This window comes from Balaenoptera physalus (genome assembly GCF_965194825.1).
Source record: "Balaenoptera physalus genome assembly, chromosome: 1".
In the NCBI taxonomy this organism is placed as follows: Eukaryota; Metazoa; Chordata; class Mammalia; order Artiodactyla; family Balaenopteridae; genus Balaenoptera; species Balaenoptera physalus.
Window position 1 is genome coordinate 98,882,860 of NC_138882.1, and position 22,987 is coordinate 98,905,846.

Genomic DNA, 22,987 nt, shown 5'->3' on the forward strand with positions numbered 1-22,987 from the left:
CATCTAACATAGTACTTAGCACAAAAACTCTGACTTAAAAAAATACATATTTAATTTCTTTGAAAACAAGTGTGTATAAAAACACGCAGCAAGGGACTTCCCTGGTGATCCAGTGGTTAGGACTCCGCACTTTCACTGCTGAGGGCCCGGGTTCGATCCCTGGTCGGGGAACTAAGATCCCGCAAACTGCACAGCCAAAAGAAAAAAAAAAAAAACATGCAGCAAAACAAATATGTGTCCTCAGTGCCTAGGAATATTTCCCTTCTTAATGTCTGCTGAAATAAAAAGGTACAGCGTGAGGGATGTGAGTTGCAGTTTTATCTGGGGACTTACTGAGGATGATAGCCCGGAGGCAGCCTCTGAGATAGCTCTGAGAGACTGCTCCAAAGAGGTTAAGCGGGGAGGTCAGAATATTTGTGTTATTGGAGAAAGGGTACGTGCTGTCAAACACACATCTCAGTAGAAGGTCGCTGCTAGTCACAAGGCACAGATATCTTAGTTAATGATTTTAGTGCTTTTCTAAGTATGGGAAGATGCAAGAAATTGGGTTCATAAGATTGTCTCCTGAAAACATCTAACTGTCTGAAGGCCTGTTCTGCCAGTTTCCACAGAGCAGAGTGCCTCATTCCTGATCTCTGCCCTGAGCTCCTTTCAGAGTATGTTGAAGGTCAATGACTACCGTGGCTAGTGACTCAATCCTTGTAGGGCCAGATGGCGAGTGACATTCTTTAGTTGGCACTAGGATATTTATCCTCAAGGAAACTTGAAAGGGATAACTAGGCAGAAATCTATGTTAATTTTCTAGGGCTGTCATAACAAAATACTACAATTTGGGTGGCTTAAAAATAACAGAAATCTATTCTCTCAGAGTTCAGGAGGCCAGAAATCTGATATCAAGGTGTTGGTAGGGTTGGTTCCCTTTTGGGGGCTCAGAGGGAGCATCTATTCCATGTCTCTCTCTCAGCTTCTAGTAATTCTTGGCATTTCTTGGCTTGTGGCAGCGTAACTCTATAATTTATGCCTCTATTGTCACATGGCATTCTCCCTTCCTAGAAAATTTATCCTCATGGAGACTTTGGAAGGAATAAAGATTAGTTCTTAAATTTCATTAACTGCTTTTACGTGAAGATTACAGGCCACTGAATACATAGTTTTTAAGTTCTATAGCAAACATTTGCCCCGACCACACATATCTCTGTAATTTCTCTTGTCTTTGTCAAAGAATACATTTTTGTCTTTGTTAAATGATATATTTTTAAAGAAGATAAAATCGTGACTTTTGTACATGTCAAAGATTGTATTTAATTTATTAATGAGAGGAATAGTGGGTACTACAAACCAGTTCAAAAGAGAAATCAAAGTACCACACATTTATAGTCAGATAAGGAATGCTCAAATGAATTTACAGATAGATGCAAAGCTAGCAAAACTGGTCATTATTCACAGAGTGATAGTCAATTGCATTCAATAGGACACAATATGCATTTCTATTCATATGGATTATTTGTGTTATTATGCATTTTCAGTAAGTTAACTTTTGTCTATACACATAATGTCCATCATTGCACAAGTTGTCTCTGCAAAATAGCCTCATCAAAGACAAGTAAAATTCACACTTCTGTAGAACCATTCCCAGAGGCTCTAGTATTCCATTGAAAGAATAATCTCTTGCCCGTTTCAAGATCTTTTGCTGTTTTCCTAGTCTCTAAAATGACAAAATTGAGTGGATTAAGCAGAAGTGCTGGCCAGTTAAAACCAGTTTTATATACCTCTCTTTTGATTATAAAACTATAGTAGTAAATGCTCTCCATTCTTTATTTTTCTTTTTAACTACAGGATTTTGTTGATGGAACTGTGTACTGATCACATGTGGGCATTGATCAGGCTCTATCTGTATTTAGCTTCATCAATATGTGAATGAAAAACGTTGCCTGCCATTTCAGTAAACAAAGGATATTGCAGCCATCAAGCCACTACAGCCACCCCGGCAGTGAGCCCTGAGGAAACTCAGGATGGAGACAAATGGGTGGCCCGCTGCCAAGCCCTCAGCCCCTGCAGCCACCCCTCAACTGTGCACCCTGAGGGGACTCAGGATGGGGCTGGATACTGGCCCTAGACAGCTAAGGTGCTTATCAATGGAATGATTTCACTGAGCCCCGACTCTTGCATCTTCCCAAACATAGAAAAGCGCAAAATTAATTTGAGATACCTGGTTTTCTTTAATTAACAGTAATATTCTTTGTTGCAAAACTCTTATATGTCCTGGCTCCTCCCTTTTGTCTTGAAGCAGTCCCTTAGAGCCATCTGAGAGGCTGCCTCTTGGGCTTGAAGTCTTCAGAAAGTCTGCCAAATAAAATATAATTCTCAACTTTTAGGTTGTGTTTTTTTTCTCTTCAGTCGACAAATATATGTGAAAATATTTTTAAGGAGAAAAATTCACTCATATTCTTGCTCTTAGCCCTAAAATAGTCAATTTCATTTTTGCAGCCTTTATCCATATATCTATATATATAGGTAAATTCACATGAACCAAAAAGATGTTACCATTTTGTATTATGTTTTATGGGTGCTGAATGTTTTTTTTTTCTTTGTTACCCAGAGTGGTAGTAACAATGACTTTTTTTCCCTTCCCGATGCTCATAACTTATTGCCAGTTAAAACACCCCAAACCTTATCGAAGTAGCACTCTCTCTCTCCAAAAGGAAGCCAATGCCATTGGCAAATAAATTGTTACCTTTTATTTCTTTATACTAGAAACTTCTTACACCTTCAGCTAAAAAAGTGGACTCTATGTGAATTAGCACAGTTGATTGTAGAAGGAGGGAACCAACCCCTAACCCAACCTCTCTTCTCCTGTTACCTTTGTCGTACCCTCTTTACCAAGTGCTGCATAGTACCTTCTCAAGCAAATGACATACAGACAGCATCAGTTTAGAAAAGTACAGTTCAACCAAAGGCCTTTGATAGTAGAATTTTTGGAGAACTGCTGTCATCTCTTTTAAACAGGGGCATAGAGAGTAAAAAGTAAAATGTAAATGGATACTGGTAAAAGTAAGGCAAAGGAAAAAAATTAATTAAAAAGTAAAAACAAAGAGTAAAGGAGAAGATAACTACAATTTATGGTAATCCCTCATTGTATAATTTGTCAAAACCAATCTAGCTAGAGACAAGGGGGGATGTTTTAATTTCTTGAGCCTTTAAATTGCATTTAGATTTTAATTAGGTTTAAGTTGAGACTCCCTACCCCCTGCATTCCCAAGCATCCTAGTCCTCTTTAACTTGTTCTACTCTTTCTATAACCCATATCACCATTTAGTATACTATGGAATTTACTTATTTCTAAAGTTTATTATTTAATGTGTAAATGAATAATTACTATCATGTTTTCACTAGTAGCATATGAAGTAATTTGGATTACTGTAATTCTCAGGTTTATGCTGAGTACTGAGGGAAAATTACTTCAGGAAATAATTTGTAGAATCTGCAGAGCTTTTCCACTCAGTGAATGTCCTATTGAAATCGCTGGGCTTGTGCTTTTAAATATTGTGTTGTCGATGCGTTTGGGGTTTCTTTTATTTACTTATTTCTTCCTTTTACTTCTCAGAAAACCACCTTTTTTGCTGTACATGTATGTGGAGCTGTGCTCACCTTTGGCATTGGCTCATTATACATGTTTGTTCAGACTATCCTTTCCTACCAAATGCAGCCCAAAATTCACGGCAAACAAGTCTTCTGGATCAGACTACTGTTGGTTATCTGGTGTGGAGTAAGTGCATTTAGCAGTATCCTTTGCTGTGAAATGTGGCTACACTTGGAATTGAATAACAAAACTTAAGTGAACATTGTTGGCATATTGTAAGTAGGCCTTTTGTGGGTGATATTCTTGGGTTTAGTAAACCCTAAATTAAAGAATTTGAAACATGAAATTCAAATTTTTACATGGGACCTAGTAACTGAGCTAGAAACAAAGATAATGTCTAGCCTAATCATACTTACTTCCAAGATAGGAAGGATGAGTTAGTGCCCTCCTTGAGAACAATTATGCAGCAAAAGCTTATGATAGAACTAATGAATTATTGAGCAAAGAGGGATTGACTATGCATCATAGTAATCTTCTGGGCACATTTTAAATTTTACTACTGCCATGTAACATGAAGTCTTCAAGAAAATGGGTTTGGACCTTGGAAACAAATGTATGTGTAATCCTTTTAGATCTTTAAAGAGATTTTTGTTTTGTTTTGAATTAAACTTACAGGTCTTCCCTGAGATTCTTCCTTGACTTACTTTTTTTACAGTGCTGACTTGTTCATCACTTTTGTACAGTGGCAGTTTTGGCGCTGATATAGTACAGAAACTCCACTGGAATCCTGAGGACAAAGTAAGAACTGAGAGTCTATAAAACTTAGTTTTATAGTAAAGATGACGATTTTGGTTGATTTTGATGTATTTTTCATTTCACTACTAACAATGAAAGGTTTTCAGTAGAAAAATCAGTGATGTATTAGGATTATTTTCTATAAATGATAGAGTTTATGTAGAACCATCCATATTCTCCTGTCACGTTGTGGTCTGTGAACATCTTCAAGATCTGAAGAGAACTGTGATGGCAAAGAGTTTTCTCAGAAATTGACTCCTCTGAAGGTGGATATAGCATGCAATATAGCTGACTGAAATCTTTTATTAGTAGAATACTTGTTTTCTGAATTGAAAAAAATTTCTTTTCCTACTTTTTGTTATCTGGAAGTTTATTATTATGGACTCTGCATTTGGGTTCCAATATAGTGGATATCTGAATGGACATAGAATCTCTGATCCTGAGAAAAAGCGAGGTGGGACATATACTTGAATAGGTAATAAAATGAGTTCATCTGTTTTCACAAACCACTCAGGTGGCATTTTATTTTAAATTATTTTTAAAGAATCAGCCCTAGATGGGACATGTTTGTGAGAATGACTAAATGAAATAATTTACTAGGTTCTCCTAATTAGAATCCATATACTATTTAATGCTCAAAAAATAGCACTAAGTTTATCATGAGCATCGTTTACTTAAACTTTTTTTAGTGGCATTTAATGACTCGTGGCTTTGGGAAAGGTAGTAACTTCTTGGTTGTAGAGTAGAAGTTCTCCTGTCTTAGTTATTCAAATGAAAATTTTATTTGCTGTGGATGAAACTATGACAGATCATTTGGGACTTTTTCTAATGTCTGCCTTTAATTCTAGAGATACGTTAAATAAACCAGGGGTTGATATTCAGAACACAGATTGGTTTATAAATGTTACAGGTTTTTTATTTGAGAAAAATTATAGATCATTTGAATGAAATTTCATAGAATTATTCTTTTTTTGTTGTCACTTAAGGGTTATGTGCTTCACATGATCACTACTGCAGCAGAATGGTCTATGTCACTTTCCTTCTTTGGTTTTTTCCTGACTTATATTCGTGATTTTCAGGTAAGAAAATGTAGAGTTAGATTTATGCAGTCAAACCTCCTTCAGGTGGAATAAGAAAGCTTTCTATAGCAACTCTTGCCTTTTTGAAAATTAACTTCTTAAGCAGTGATGCTAGAAGAGGAACTTCTCAGGTGAATTGTTTCTGTGTTTTGAGAAATAGTGTTTTGTTAGCAAGGTCCAGTCTTGAAAATAGGGTTGTAAAACAACCGAATTTGCAGAAATTCAGAGAATTTTTATCGACTCTGCCTGCATTTACATAGGCCATCCTCAACATTTAGTTTTACCAATTCCTCATAGAAACCAAAGAACACCAAGGAACTTCTGAGGAAAGAAGCTTATTTTTCCCAATTCTGTTGGCACTACAGCAGTACCACAGCTGTCTCTCTCTTGTTACTCATTATAATTGATTTACATTCCTAATCCCAAAAGATATTCCTCAGAAAATATTGAACACGTGATCTGTCTTTAAGGAGCAAACTTCTGTATGTAATGTTCTTTTCTGTTCCAGAAAATTTCTTTACGGGTAGAAGCCACTTTACACGGATTAACCCTCTATGACACTGCTCCTTGCCCTATTAACAATGAACGAACACGGCTACTTTCCAGAGATGTATGATGAAAGGACAAAATATACGTATGGTGATTATGATTCTCAGGGATTGGGGAAATATTCATGAAAGTTACTTATTCTGCTCTGAAATTTTCAACCAGTTAATCAAGGCTGACAGTGACATCAAAGAATCCTGATAATCAAGAGACATGAATTAAGCCATTTGATGTTGTTTTAAAGGACATCTTCAAGAGGACCATGAAAAAACATTTATGCCTATACTTTTTTATCCCAGAAAGTAAAACCAAAGGACTACAAAATTGTAGATTTTTTTCTACTTTTTTAAGAGAAACAACCAGAAGTGCACCAAGCAGTCTGCAAAATTCAGCTTTTCACATTTTTAAAAACATTACAAACCATGTTTTGTTTGGAGCACTTATGTGAGATATGTTTCAGGACCCCAAATAATCAGCAATGCTCAACAGCTTTAAAATTGGGTTTTGAGTAATAGTTTTACCATATTAATACATTTCTTATAGTCTTTATAAAATTTATTTCCTCTGGAATCCAACTTTAAAGGGAAGCAGACCTGAATTCATGTGAGCACTTTTATTGCTTAAGCTTTGCACAAGAGATTCTGTAGATATTGATTTGATTCCTGCCACAAGGTCAGATAGTATGCTAACTGGTCTATACACATGCTTGTGATAGTTTCATGAAGCTTAGTCTCTGATATGAGATTTTAATTACTAATGAATGAGAAAAGTAGCTATAGGTAAATTTACTCCAGTTGCGTTTTGCGTAAAACAATGGTTAGTGTTCCTACACAAGTCTGAGAAGTTTGTGAATAACAGCAAGTATAATTAAAATAAAAGTCACCTCAAACTGCACTCAAGAGTGTCTGAAGATTTTCATTTATAGCAAATTATAATCACTTGAAAAAGTAGCCTTGAACAGGCAAATGGTGAGCCTTTTTTAATGGGATGTGATCTTTGTATTATACAACCCAAATTCTAAAGGACAATATCAGCAATCCAGAAAAACTAGGTACAGAATAATTGTGATACATGCATCTACCAAAATAATTTTCTTTCTGTCTGGTCATGCAAGTGATTGGATGGCTTCTACTTGGATCCCTATCTGTGCAGATAGAGAATGGTTTACAGATCCCAGATAAAATTCAAAAGAAGAAAATGCTCATCTGGAAGGTGCCCAGTGACAAACTGGTTTGCAAAAGAATCTCTGAAGAAGATTAACAAGGTTTATCTTTTTAGAAGAATTGGGTCCATAGCCAGAATAAAAGATGGTTAGAAAAAGTTTAAAGTGTAAGAGGGAGCAATTTAAGGAAAAATGGTTATATGGTGGAAACATAGATCTCAATTAGGAAAAGGTTGCTAGTTATAGGACTCTAAATAATATTTCTGAAGACTTCTGGACTCATAAGAGAGAAAATGGAATAAAATACTGTTTAGCTATATCAAGCAACAGTGAACATGGGAGACATTTCAATAAACATTGATTGAAATCTGGCATCACTAGAAAAAAATTGTCAATACAAACAATAAAACATTTTTATCATGCCTCTGAAAATCATGGTGCAACCACATCTGGGAAACAGCATCTAGTCCTGATTGCTGTCCCTCAAGGAAATGTAATTCCAAGTTGTGAAGGACCATGGTATGGTAAGAGGGAAATTGATAGAATCAAAGTTTATAAGATTATAAATTATGTGTGGGGGAGATGGCACAGGGAAGAACATGGACTTGTACATCCATGCTAGAATATTAGACTTAGAGGTATACTAACAACATTAAATTATTTTAAAACAAAAAATATTACTTGGATAGTATTTTAATTCCATTATTTAACTTTTATCTTTAGAAATAACATGGGCTGAAAATATGAGTAAGTTCAAAAAGGGATTATAAATAAAGAGATTTTTGAATGTGCCTTCATCCTTCATCTTAAGGCTGAATTAGTGGAAGACAATCATATCCTACCTCAAAATATGCCTTGCCAACACTGTCAGATATAGTAGCTTGGATAAACAGATAAGGTAGTTCAATTCAATCAATTTTGTTTTGAATGTTTAGCTTTAAGAATAGGAGGTTTTAAGCTGGCAAAATTAGCATATATTTCCTATGTCCTTGGAGACACAGCAAGACTACATTTCCCTTTTAATTAAGTATAGGCATAAGACCAAATTTTAGACAGTGAAATGTAAATTAATTGGATGTGTTTGCTATTTTCGTATTAAGGTTTTGAAAAACAGGAATGCTCATTCCTAGTTTTTTCTCTTTACACCATTTGTATATTGATGACAACAAGATTTTTAGGAGATGGCAGAATCACACGTAGGAGCTTGAAGTAGTCCACTTTTAATCAGATTTTAGAATACCAAACTAAAGATCTAACATAATTTAAGAACTCTGTTTTTATTTATCCTAATTCCTAAGATTATATTGTATATTTCTAGAATAGTGTCATATTGTAAATGCTCAATGGATTTATGAATGAGAAAGACAACTTTTCTTGTCTCTTGTGCAGTGTTCTGTACAGATTCACTGTGAAATGTGAAGTTGAGTAAATGTTGGATTACTGTCCTTAATCTTGCCTTTTTTCAACCAGCCAGAGTGCTGGTTTTAGAAACAACGTACTCATTTATTAAGAAGACAAGAATGTAGACTAGACCCAAAACAAAGGAAAACTTTCTGAGGCATTATGGGTCTTAACAGTGTAAACAGTTGTATCCTCCAAAAGGCATGGTAATCTGAAATAGAGTTCACCTGAGAGTTCACCTACTCAGAAGGCCTGATCGGAGTATAAAGAGAATACCTCAGAAATTCTAAAATGTGCAGTTGGAATGTAGTACAGAGGGGAATTCCCCATGTTTGGATAGCTGGCAGCTCAACTGAAAAGCACGAAGGTTCCAGTAGAATCTCACCAATGACCAGATCCCAATCCCTGCTGAAAGGAAATCCTGTTCACTTCAAATGTTTCAAGCAAGTAATAAAGTGAATCAAACTAGAGCAACAACAAAGCTCATCTCCACCTCAACTGCAAATCGTATTAACTCAGCCTCCCATTCTATAAACCTGACAAAAAATAGGCATGACCCTTTTGAGTGGCAACTATTTATTTTTATACCTACTGTTCTTTTATAGAAAATATGCAGCAAACAGTAAGAAATTATAAAGACATGCAAAGGAGCAGAAAAATTTCATCCAGACAGGAAATAGTCAATAGAAGCAAACTCAGAGATTGCCCAGATGTTGCAGTTATCAGAGGTAGATAACTATGATAAAAATGCTGAAGGAGCTAATAAAAAGAGTGGAAAACATGCATGAAAAGGAGAATTTCAGCAGGCATGTAGATTTTGAAAAACAAAAAAGAAAATTCTAGAATTGAATATAATATGACTACGCAGAGGAAAGGATTGATAAACTTGAAGATGGCAATTGAAAGTATAAAAACTGGAAATCGGAGAAAAAAATGAAAATAAAAAGAATTGACTATCTGAGTTTTGAAGACAAAATTAAATGGTCTTAATCTTATAATTGTGTTTCAGAAGAAGAGGATAGAATGGTACTGAAGAAATGTTTGAAAGATATTGACTGAGATCTTGTGCAGAATTGATGGAAATTAACAGAAAATCAACAAAATCAAAAGTGAGGTTTTGGAAATTATAAAATTGATAAACACCTAGCAAGACTAATACATTGTGTTGAATAGTATTCCCCCAAAAGTCATGTTCATCCAGAAATTCAGAATGTGACCTTATTTGGAAGTAGGACATTTGCAGATGTAATTAGTTGTGATGAGATCATACTAGATTAGAATGAGCCCCTAAATCCAGTGACTTGTATTTTTATAAGAAGGCTGCATAGAAACAAAGAAACAGAAAAGAAGGCCAGATGAAGACAGAGGCAGAGATTAGAGTTATGCAGCCTGAAACCAAAGAATGCCGAAGATTGCCAGTAACCAGAAACTAGGAAGAGACAAGGAAGGATCCTTCACTACAGCCTCTAGAGGGAGCCTTGATTTTGGATTTCTATCCTCCAGAAATGTGAGAGAATAAATTTCTTTTGTTTCAAGCCACCCTCTTTATGGTGACTTGTCATGACATCCTAGGAGGCTTTAAAAAACTTAAAAATAAAAAAGAAAACACATGACTAATATTGGGAATGAAAAGGACATCACTACATAGCCTATTGACATTAAAGATAAGAAGAGCATGTTATGGACAAGTTTATGCCAATAAATTCAACAACTTATGAAATGGACAAAAGCCTCTTGAACCGTAACTTGTCAAAAGTGATGCAAGTAGAAAAAGAAAATCTAAAAAAGCTCCATATTTATTAAAATTTTGAATTTACAATTACATATCTTTCCCAAAAGAAACTCCAGGCCTTGATTATTTCACTGTTGAATTCTGTCAAATATTTAAGTTACAAATAATATTAAGTTCACAAATTCTTTCAAGAAATAGAGAGTTTTTCAACTTGTTTTATGAAGCCAGCATAACCCTGGTAAAAAACTTGCCAAATATGAGAAAAGAAAAAGATTAATATCTCTCATGAATATAGATGTTAAGAATACTTAATAAAATAGTAGGAAATAGAACTTAGCAATGAAAAAAAAGATAGCATGACTAAGTGGGGTTTATTCCAGCAATATAATTTGCCACATTAACATAAAGGAGAAAAACAGACACAAAAAATTGACAAAATTGAACATTCTTATTAAAAATTTCCAGCAAACTAGAAATAGAATTCCACCACTTGATAAAGTACATCTATGAAAATCTAACAGCTAATAACATAATTAATGGTTTAATATTAAATCCTTTTCACTTAGGATTGGAAAGAAGGCAATCTTTTATTTGACATTGCACTAGAAGCCCTAGTTAATACAAAAAGGCAAGAAAATGATTAAGAGACAAGGAAAAATGGTTGTATATTTGCAAATCCTGTGTAATTTTCAAAACTAATTTTGGACTAATAGTTGAATTTAGAAAGGTCACAGGTTAGAAGTTCAATAATAATGATAAACTGCAGTTCTATATTAACAGTGAACACTTGAAAATTAAAAGAATGCTATCTACAATAGCATAAAAGTCACATACCTCAGAATAAATCTAATGATCGATGTATAAGACCTTTACACTGAATGCTACAAAAGTTGCTGTGAAGAATTTTAAAATCCTGAAACATTTTTGCCGTGTTCATATATCAGAAGACTCAATATAGTTAAGGAGCCCACTCTATTTGTTGGTCTGTGGGTTTAATGTAACCCCTAACAAACTTCCAGCAGGATATTTTGAAGAAATTGACAAGCTGATTATAAAATTTAGAAATTCACAGCATCTAGAATAGTCAAAGCAGTCTTGAAAAGATTGCACGTCTTACACTATCTGAAGATGTATTATAATATTAAAATAAGACAATGTATTTATTGACATAAAGATAGATAAATACACCAGTGGAATGGGATAGAGTCCTAAAATAGGCCAAACATACATAGTCAATTTATTTTCAGCCAGGGTCCAAGAAAATTCAATGAGAAAAAGTCTTCAACAGCTGATGCTCTTACAGCAGAATATCCAAACAATGAGCTGCAACATTTATCTGAGTCCTGTACAGACATAACTGAGGTTCATCACAACCCTATAAGAAAGATCCCAAACCATATAGCTTCTAGATGAAAACCTGGGAGGATATCTTTGTGACATCAGGGGAGGCAAAACTTTCTTAGAAATACCAAAGAAAATGATATTAAGGACTTTTTCAAAATTTAAGATTTCTGTTTATCAAAAGATATTCCTAAGAATCTGAATAGGCAAACCACAGACTGGGTGAACATATTCACAGTATGTATATTTTACAAAGAAGTTGTATACAGAATATATAAAGAACATCAACAAATCAAAAATAAGTCCACGTTCAATTAAGTGTGCAAAGGACAGATAGTTCACAAAATAAAATACACAAATAGACTTGAAAAAGATGTACAACATCAGAGTAATGGAAATAAATGCCACAACCACTACATATTCACTAGTATGGTTATAATAAAAGACTGACAACACCAAATGTTGATAAGACTATGAGAAACTGGACCTTTTGTCTTGCTGATAAACCAGTTTGGAGGATGGTTTGGTAGTTTCTTCTAAAGTTAAACTTACATTTACTCAGTGACCCTGAAAAATCCATTCATAGGAATTTACTTAAGAGAAATAAAAACATGTTCACAAAAAGACTAACAAGAATCTTTCCAGCAATCTTAATAATAGTTCGAGTGTGGCAATAACCTTAGTGACTATCAATATGAAAATGGATAAGTTGAGGTGTATTTATGTAATGGCTTGCTGCTTGACAGTAAAAAGAAATAAGCTACAGATACGCACAACAACACGGATGAATCAGAAAAGCATTGTATTGAGAAAAAGAAGCCACACACACAGACACAAATATATAAAGTATAATTCTATTTATTTGAAGCACGAGAGCAGGCAAAAACTATGGTGACAGAAGTCAGAAAGTGATCCTTATGGGAAAGATTTACTGGAAAGGGGCATAAGAGATTATCATGGGCAGAGTTACATCCCTCCAAAATTTATATGTTGGAAGTTCTAAGTCCTAGCACCCCAGAATATGAATATGTGGAGGGTGTCTTTAAGTAGGTGATTAAGTTAAAATAAGGTCATTAGGGTGTGCCTAATCCAATACAACTGGTGTTCTATAAGAAATTAGAACATAGACATATACAGAGGGAAGGCCATAGGATGGCACAGGAGGAAGACAGACATCCACAAGCCAAAGAGAGGTCTTAGGAGAAACCAACCGTACCAACACCTTGATCTCATACTTCTCGTGTCCAAGACTATGAAAAAATAAATTTGTTTAAGCCGCCTAGTCTGTGGTACTTTGTTATGGCAGCCCTAGCAAACTAATATAATAATTTTACTGAGGATGATGCAGACATTCTCCATCTTGAAGTAGATGTGTGTGATAGGTTTGTACAGTTTTCAGTTCATTATACTGAACACTTAAGATCTACATGCCTTTATTTTATTTTAATTAAGAAAAGATAAAAGAAGAAAATAGAAAAACAATAAATGACAATTAGCTGATGCTTTGGGGAGAAGTCAGTAAAATAGATAAAATTTTAGCTAACCTTTTTAAAAATAAAGCACAAATGTACAAAATGAGAACTATTAAGGAGAAATAGTTGAAAAAGCAAAAATTTTAAGTAATGAGAATACATAAATTTATAGAAATAAATGATATTTTCAGCAGTTCTCAAAAATATATAATTTATCAAAATTGATCTATTTTGAAATAGAAAATTTAAACCAACCAATTTCTGTAGAATAGAGAACCTCAACATTATGTGTTAATTATTTTGATAGAAAAATAAAATAACCAAAATTTTGTGTGAGGTATAACATAGAGACATACACTCCTGTATTAGTTTGCTAAGGCTTCCATAACAAAATACCACAGATTAGGTGGCTTGAACAGCAAATTATTTTCCTAACGATTCTGGAGGCTAGAAGTCCATGATCAAAGTATCAACAGGTTTGGTTTCTTCTGAGTTCTGTCCTTGGCTTCCAGTTAGTTGCCTTCTTGCTGTGTCTCCACACATGTTCTCTATGCATTCACATCAGTGGTGTCTCCTAGTGTGTCCAAATTTCCTGATAAGGAAACCAGTCAGATTAGATTAGGGCCCAAACTAATAGTCTCATTTTAATTAAATCACCTCTTTGAAGGACCTGTATCCCAAAACAGTCATGTTCTGAGGAGCTGGGGATTAGGATTTCATATGAATTTTGAGGATACAGAATTCAGCTCATAACACTCGACTCTTTGGACCCCTGAAAATCATGTTCTCATAGGCAAAATACATTCATCCCCATCACAACTGCCCAAAGTCTTAACCATTCCATCATCAACTCTTAAGTCCCAAGTCTTATCTAAATATCATCTAAATCAGGTGGGCAAGAGTCAAAGTATGATTCATCCTGAGGCAAAATTCTTATCCAGCTGTGAACCTGTGAAATCAGATAATATCTGCTTCCAAAATGCAGTGCTGGAACAGACATAGGATAGACATTTCTATTCCAAAAGGGAGAAATCAGAAGACAGGAGTCATTGGTTCCAAGGGAGTTGAAAACCTAGCAGGGAACATTCCATTAGATTTTTAAGACTAGAGAATAATTTTTTTGTCTCAATGCTCTGTCTTCCAGGCCCACTGGGGAGGTAGTCCAGCCTGAGGCCTTAGGTATCAGCCCTGCCCTTACAACCCTGGGCAGCAGTCTGGCCTACTGAAACCCTGGAGGTGGCTCTGCCATTTGTAATCAAAGAGGAAACAGCCTTGGCACCTGGACCTGTACCCTATGATCCCGTGGTGGCAGTGGCAGCCCTGTACTGATTTCTGAGTTACCTTCAGAGTCATTCTTCCCTTTTCTTGAAGGATAAAACATGTTCACAGATGTACAGTTCTGTCCAATTCTGTAGTATCCCAGAAGTCTGATAGCCTGCCTTCATTTTGTCCCATCTCTGTCCCCCTTAGTCCAAGCTAGCAGTGTTTCTGGGTGTAACCCCATCTCTATTCCTGACTTCTGCTGAGGTAGCTAATTGGATCCATGAATAACACTGGTGCTCTTAGTCCATTTAGGCTGCTACAGAAATACCATAGATAGGGTGGTTTATAAATAACACACATTATTTCTCACAGTTGGAGGCTGGGACATCCAAAATCAAAGTGCCAGCAGTTTGGGTGTCTGGTGAGGACCCTTTTCCTGATTAATAATTGACTGCCCTTTTGCTGTGTCCTCACATGGCAGAAGGGGGAAGGGAGCTCTCTGGGGTGTCTTTTTTACGACACCAATCCCATTATGAAGCCTCCACCCTCATCACCTAATCACCTCCCAAAGGCCCTAACTCCAAATACATCATGTTGGGGATTCAGCATATGAATTTGGGTTGACACAAACCCTCACTCTGTAGCACACCTGTAATCTCTTTTCTCAAATGACTGTTCAGCCGTACCCTTAATGTTCTCTCAAAACGTGCTTGTTTTTTTTTGTTTTGTTTTTTGTTTTTGCAATATGGATGAGCTGAGAATATTCAAAATGATCAAGTTCTGGTTACTTTTTGCTTATCAACTTCATCTTCAATTTATCTCTCTCCTCTCACATTTTACCATAAGCCATAAGGAGGAACCAGCCCACTTCAACACTTTGAGTAGAAATCTCCTCAGGTAAATATCCAAGTTCATCCCTTACAAATTCTACTGTCCACAAAACACTAGAAAACAGTTTAGCCAAGATGTTTGTCACTTTATAACAAGAATCATCTTTTCTCTTCAGTATAATAACATTCCTTATTTCCATCAGAGGTCTCTTCAGAAATACCTTTTTTTATATATATACATTTATTTATTTATTTTTGGCTGTGTTGGGTCTTCGTTGCTTCATGCAGGCTTTTTCTAGTTGCAGCGAGTGGGGGCTACTCTTCATTGCAGTGCACTGTCTTCTCATTGCAGTGGCTTGTCTTGTTGTGGAGCACAGGCTCTAGGCTCACGGGCTTCAGTAGTTGTGGCATGCGGGCTCAGTAGTTGTGCATGGGCTTGCTTGCTCCATGGCATGTGGGATCTTCCCAGCCCAGGGCTCGAACCCATGTCCCCTGCATTGGCAGGTGGATTCTTAACCACTGCACCACCAGGGAAGTCCTTAGAAATACCTTTAATATCCATATTTCTATCAGTAGTCCTTTCAAAGCAATCTAGGCATTTTCTAACAAGAATCTCAAACCTCGTCAAGCTTCCACTCATTAATTAGTTCCAAAGCCACTTTTTGTTTAGATGTTTGTTGTAGAAATACTCCACTTCTTGGTACTAAAATCTGTGTTAGTTTGTTAGGGCTGACATAACAAAATACCACAGACTGAGATCATCCAAAGTATCTTTGACCACAATGGGGTGATGTTAGAAATTAATAACGGAAAATGAAAATTTGCAAATTGGTGGAAATTAAGCAGCATAATTTTTTAAAAATGGGTCTACAAAGAAGTCAACAGGGGAAATTAGAAAACACATAAAGATAAATTTTTAAAAAATTATGGGGCCCAGAAAAAGAAGTGCTAACAGAAATTTATACCTGTGAGTGTTTATACTATAAAATGTAATAAAGTACTCTATTAAAACAAATCAACAATCTAACTTTACAATGTAAAGACTAGAAGAAAAAAAAAACTAAATCCAAAAGTAGCAAAATAAAGGAAATAAGATTTAAGCAGAGCTTAACAAAATAGAAAATAGAAAACCAATAGAGAAAATAAAACAGTTCTTTGGAAAGATCAAAACAAAGTTGACAGATCTTTATCCTAATGGACTGAGAAAAAAAGGGAAAAGATTAAAATTACTAAAATCAGAAATGAAATGGGGACATTACTATTGATTCAGAAACAAAAAGGATTATAAGAGAGTACTATGAGCAATTGTATGCCAACAAATTGGATAACCTAAATGAAATGGACAAATGAACTTATCTGTAAAACAGAAGTAGAGTCACAGATGCAGAAAACAAACTTATGGTTACCAGAAAGTAAGGAGAGGTAGGGATAAATTGAAAGATTGAGATTGACATATACACACTGCCATATATAAAATAGATAACTAATAAGGACCTATTCTATAGCACAGGGAACTCTACTCAATACTCTGTAATGGCCTATATGGGAAAAGAATCTAAAAAAGAGTGGATATATGTATATGTATAACTGATTCAGTTTTCTGTACACCTGAAGTTAACACAGCATTGTAAATCAACTATGCTACAATAAAAATTAAAAAAAAAAAAGAAATGGACGAATTCATAGAAACAAAAATCCTACCAAGACTAAATCATGAAGAAACAAAATCTGGATAGACCTAAAAGTAATAAGTAGATTGAATCAGTAATCAAAAATCTCCCAACAAAGGCAAAGCCCTGGACCTGATGGCTTCACTGGTGAGTTCATCAAACACTTGAAGAACTAACAGCAGTTCTTCTCAGACTTATCAAAAAAATTAAATAGAAGACTATACTTCCTAACTTATTCTATGAGGCCAGCATTCCCCTTATATCAAAGAAAGACAGGCACTACAAGAAAACTATGGGCCAATATCCCTTATGAACATTGATACAGAAATCCTCCACGAAGTACCAGGAAACAGAATTTGGCAGCATATTTAAAGGATTAGACACCATGAGCAAATGGAATTTATTCCTGGGAAGCAAGGATGTTCAACATAAGAAAACTGATCGATGTAATACACAGTATCAACAGGCTGAAAGGGAAAAAGCCCACATGAATATCTCATTTGATTCAGGAAAATCATTTGAAAAAATTCAACACCCCCTTTTTTTTTGAGATTTTTTTGATGTGGACCATTTTTAAAGTCTTTATTGAATTTGTTACAATATTGCTTCTGTTTTATGTTTTGGGTTTTTTGTTTTGTTTCTTTGGCCTCAAGGCATGTGGGATCTTAGATCCCCAACCAGGGATCAAACCCACACCCACTGCATTGGAAAGAGAAATATTAACCACTGGACTGCCAGGGAAGTCCCTCAACACCCTTTCGTGATAAAACCACTCAGCAAACTAGGAGTAGACGGAAGCTACCTTAACATAATAAAAGCCGTTTATGAAAAACTCACAGTGAACATTATACTCATTGGTGAAAGACTACAAGCATTTCCTCTAAGATCAGGAACAACACATCTTAACACATCTATTCAAAATAGTACTGGAAGTTCTAGCAGAGTAATTAGGCAAGATAAAAAATAAAAGGTATCCAAATTGGAAAGGAGAAAGTAAAATTATTGCTTTGAATATTACATGATCTAATGTATAGAAAACCCTAAACATTCCACAAAAACTCAGAACTAATAATTTAGCAAAGGAACAGGGTGCAAACCAACACCTAAAAACCAGTTGCATTTCTAAACACTAACAATGAACAATCTGTAAAGGATACTACAAAAGCAATTCCATTTGAAATTGCATTAAAAAAATATTTAGTAAATAACGTAGCCAAAAAATGAAAGAGTTGTACACTGAAAACTACAAAACATTGCTGAAAGAAATAAAGGAGACATCAATAAATGGAAACACATCCTATAATCCATGGATTGGAAGACTTACTATGCTGAATTGTTGATACCACCCAAAGTGATCTACAGATTCAGTGTAATCCCTATCAAAACGCCAATGACTTCTTTCTTTTTCTTTCTTTTTTTTTTTTTAGAAATAGAAAAACCGATTCTAAAACTAATATGAAATCTCAAGGGACCCTGAAGAGCCAAAACAATCCTTAAAAATAAGAACAAGTCAAAGTCAGAGATTTCAAAGCTTACTACAAAGTGGCAGTAATCCAAAACAGTGCTGTGTTGGCATAAGGACAGACTTACAGACCAATATAACAGAAGAGAGAGCCCAGAAATAAATCCTTATATATATGGTCAAATGATTTTTGACAGGGTGCTAAGACCATTCAATGGGAAAATGTCAGTCTTTTCAATGAATGGTGCTGGGAAAACTGGATATCCCTATATTAAAGAAAAACGTTGGACCCTTAACACCATATCAAAAATTTACAATGTATCAAGAACCTAAATGTAAGACCTAAAACATAAAATTCTTAGAAGAAAACAGGACAAAACCTTCACAGCATTGGATTTGGCAATGATTTCTGGGATGTGACACCAAAGGCACAGGTATCAAAAGAAAAAACAGACCAGTTGGGTTTCTTAAATTTTTTTTCAAAAAAATAATGCATTAGAAGACACTAACAACAGAGTAAAAAGACAATGCACATAATATTAGAAAATACTTGCAGGTCATATATCTGATAAGGGGTTAATATCCAGAATATATATAGAACTCCTAAAACTCAACAACAAAAACCAATAACTCAATTCAAAAATGGGTAAAGGACCTGAATAAACATTTCTCAAAAGAAGAAATATGATATTTTCAATAAACAAGGAAAAAATGCTCAACACCACTAATCATTAGGGAAATTTAAGTGAGATACCACCTCAGACCTATTACAATGGCTACTAACAAAAACAGAAAACAAAATGTGCTGGGACTTCCCTGGCAGTCCAGTGGTTAAGACTCCACACTGCATGACCAAAAAAAAAAAAAAAAAAAAAGAAAGGAAACAAAGTGCTGATAAGGCTGTGGAGAAGTTGGGACCCATGTCATAGATAGCATGACCCATTACTTCATCTCTTTCTTTTATTTTTTAGCCAAACAATATTGCATTGTATAGATATAAGACATTTGTTTATCCATTTATCGCTTGATGGAAATCTATGTTTCCATGTTGGAGCTATTATAAATAATGCTGCTATGAACATTTGAATACAACTTTTTTTGTGGATGTATGTTTTCTTTGTTCGGGTGTACAACTAAGGTATGCTGGTTTATGTGGTAAGCATGTTTAATATATTTAAGGCCTTCCAAAGTTTTTTTTTTCAAAGTAGCTACATTATTTTACAATCCTACTAACAATAAATTAGGATCTTAATTTTTCCACATCCTCCTCAACACTTGTATTATCTGCCTTTTTAAAAAAAATAATTCTAGTGAATGTGAAGTGGTATCCCATTTGCATTTCCCTAATAAGTAGTGATGTATTATATCTTATCATTAGGTTATTGTCCATCTGTATATCTTTTTGGAGAAATGTCTATTTCAATTCTTCGGCCATTTATAGACTGAGTTGTCCTTATTATTGTTGAGCAGTAGAAATCCTTCATATAGTCTAGATACAAGTCCTTTATTAGTTATGTGATTTTTAAATATTTTCACCATTTGGTGGATTATTTTCATTTTCTTAATGGTATTCTTCAACGCACAAAGTCTTCAATTTTTATGAAGTCCATTTTATCTATTTTTTTTCTTTTGTCTCTTATGCTTTTGGTGTCATTTCTTTTTTTTTTTTTAATTTTATTTATTTATGGCTGTGTTGGATCTTCGTTTCTGTGCGAGGGCTTTCTCTAGTTGCGGCAAGCGGGGGCCACTCTTCATCGTGGTGCGCGGGCCTCTCAGTATCGCGGCCTCTCTTGTTTCGGAGCACAGGCTCCAGATGCGCAGGCTCAGTAATTGTGGCTTACGGGCCCATTTGCTCCGCGGCATGTGGGATCTTCCCAGACCAGGGCTCGAACCCGTGTCCCCTGCATTGGCAGGCAGATTCTCAACCACTGCGCCACCAGGGAAGCCCCTTTTGGTGTCATTTCTAAGGAATCAATGCCTTACCCAGTTACAGAGATTGATTTCTAAATTTTCTTCCAAGAATTTTATAATTTTAGCTCTTAAATTTTATCATGCAAAATTAATAATTGTTTTGTATATGATGTGAGGTACAGGTTCAAATTCATTCCTTTGCATGTGAATATCCAGTTGTCTAAGCACCATTTGTTGAAAAGACTACTCTTTCTTCATCAGGTAGTCATGGCTTCCCCATTGTAAATAAGTTTATGATACATGTATGGGTTTATTTCTCTACTTTTAATTCTATTCCCAGTGAGATAGATAGATGACAGATAGATATAGATAGATAGATAGATAGATAGATAGATAGATAGATAGATAGATAGATAGATAATCCCCATATCAGTACCATACTTTCTTGAGTACTGTAGCTGTAGTAAGCTTTAAAATTGAGAAGTGTGAGTCTTCCAACTATGTTCTTTATTTTAAAGATTGTTTTGACTATTCTGGGTCCCTTGCATTTACTTATGAATTTTAGAATCAGATTGTGAATTTCTGCTAACAAACAGTTGGGATTTTGATAAGGACTGTGTTGAATCTGTGTATCAATTTCAGGAGCACTGCCACATTAACAACCCATGAGCATAAGATACATTTCCATTTATTTAGGTTTTGTTTCATTCCTTTGAGCAATGTTTTGAAGTTTTCTGTGCATAAGTCTTGCACTTGTTTTGTTAAATATATTCTTAAGTATTTTTGATGCAATTATAAATGGAACTGTTTTTTTAAATTTCATGTTATGCTATTTATTGCTACTGTATAAAAATACAATTGTTTTTATAAATTTATCCTGTAAAGTTGCTGAACTTATTTATTACTTCTGACAGTTTGTGTGCATTCCTTAAGATTTTTTAAAATTGAAGTATAGTTGATTTACAGTACTGAGTTTCAGTTGTACAGCAAAGTGATTCAATTATATATATAGTTTACAGATTATTTTCCATTATAGGTTATTATAAGATACTGAATATAATTCCCTGTGTTATACAGTAAATCCTTGTTGCTTATCTATTTTATATATAGTTGTTGGTATCTGTTAATCCCATACTCCAAATTAATCCCTCCCCCCCTTTTGCTTCCCCTTTTGTAACATAAGTTTATTTTCTATGTCTGTGAGCCTGCTTCTGTTTTATATATAGATTCATTTGTATTATATTTTAGATTCCACATGTAACTGATATCATACAATATTTGTCTTTCTCTTTCTGGCTTACTTCACTTGTTATGACACTTTCTAAGTCCATCAGTGTTGCTGCAAATGGCAATTTTTCATTCTTTATTATGGCTGAGTAATGTTCCGTTGTAAATAGATAGATACATAAATACCACATTTTCTTAAGGCACTCACCTGTTGATGGGCACATGGGTTGTTTCCATGTCTTGGCTACTGTAAATAGTGCTGCTATGAACATTGGGGTGCATGTATCTTTTTGAGTTAGAGTTTTTGACTTTTCTGAATATATACCCAGGAGTGGGATTGCTGGGTCATATGGTAGCTCTATTTTTAGTTTTTAATGGAACCTCCATACTGTTTTCAATGGTGGCTGCACCAATTTACTTCCCCACCAACAGTTTAGGAGGGTTCCCTTTTCTCCACACCCTCTCCAGCATTTATTATTTGTAGGCGTTTTGATTATAGCCATTCTGACAGTTGTGAGGTGATACCTCATTGTGGTTTTTATTTGCATTTCTCTAATAATTAGTGATGTTGAGCATCTTTTCATGTGCCTGTTGGCCATCTGTATATCTTCTTTCGGAAATGTCTATCTGGGTCGTCTGCCTATTTTTAGATTGGGTTGTTTGTTTTTTCAATATTGAGTTACCTGACCTGTTTGTATATTTTCGATATTAATCCCTTATTGGTCACATCATTTGCAGATGTTTTCTCCCATTCTGTAGGTTGTCTTTTCATTTTATTGATGATTTTCTTTTCTGTGCAAAGGTTTTTAAGTTTAATTAGGTCCCATTTGTTTATTTTTGCTTTTATTTCTTTTGCCTTGGGAAACTGATCTAGGAAAATATTGCTACAATTTATGTCAGAGAATGTTTTGCCTATGTTCTCTTCTAGGAGTTTTATGGAGTCACGTCCTGTATTTAGGTTTTTAAACAATTTTATTTATTTTTGTATATGGTGTGAGGGAGTGTTCTAATTATGACTGATTTAAATGTAGCTGTCCAGCTTTCCCAACACCACTTGTTGAAGAGACTGTTTTTTCTCTACTGTAGATGATTGCATCCTTTGTCATAGATTAATTGACTGTAGGTGTATGGGTTTATATCTGGAATCTCTAATCTGTTCCATTGATCACATGTCTGCTTTTGTGCCAATACCAAGCTGTTTTGATTACTGTAGCTTTGTCATATAGACTGAAGTCCAAAAGGGTTATGCCTCTAGCTTTGTTCTTTTCCCTCGGGATTGCTTTGGCAATGCTGGGTCTTTTGTGGTTCCATATAAATTATGATTATTTGTTCTATGGTCCAGCCAGTGTGGAAAATAGTAGGGAGGCTTCTCCAAAAACTAAAAATAGAACTACCGTATGACCCAGCAATTCTACTCCTGGGTATGTAACCAAAAAAACCAAAAACGCTAATTCAAAAAAATACATGTACCCCAGTGTTCATAGAAGCATTATTTACAATTGCTAAGTCATGGAAA

At 34.9% G+C, this 22,987-nt stretch overlaps 1 protein-coding gene across 4 annotated transcripts in view; it reads left to right on the forward strand.

Moving 5' to 3' along the window:
- The window catches only part of DRAM2 (DNA damage regulated autophagy modulator 2), a 32,467-nt gene extending 15,595 nt beyond the window's left edge, over positions 1 to 16,872 (forward strand). For all 4 annotated transcript variants that reach the window (XM_082436579.1, XM_082436576.1, XM_082436578.1 and 1 more), the window contains 4 exons: positions 3,605 to 3,782; positions 4,296 to 4,378; positions 5,362 to 5,454; positions 5,963 to 16,872. In XM_082436579.1, coding sequence (XP_082292705.1) covers positions 3,605 to 3,782; positions 4,296 to 4,378; positions 5,362 to 5,454; positions 5,963 to 6,070 — 462 coding nt within the window. In that variant the 3' untranslated portion in view covers positions 6,071 to 16,872. The remainder of the gene's footprint in view (positions 1 to 3,604; positions 3,783 to 4,295; positions 4,379 to 5,361; positions 5,455 to 5,962) is intronic.
- Positions 16,873 to 22,987: the final 6,115 nt, after the last annotated feature.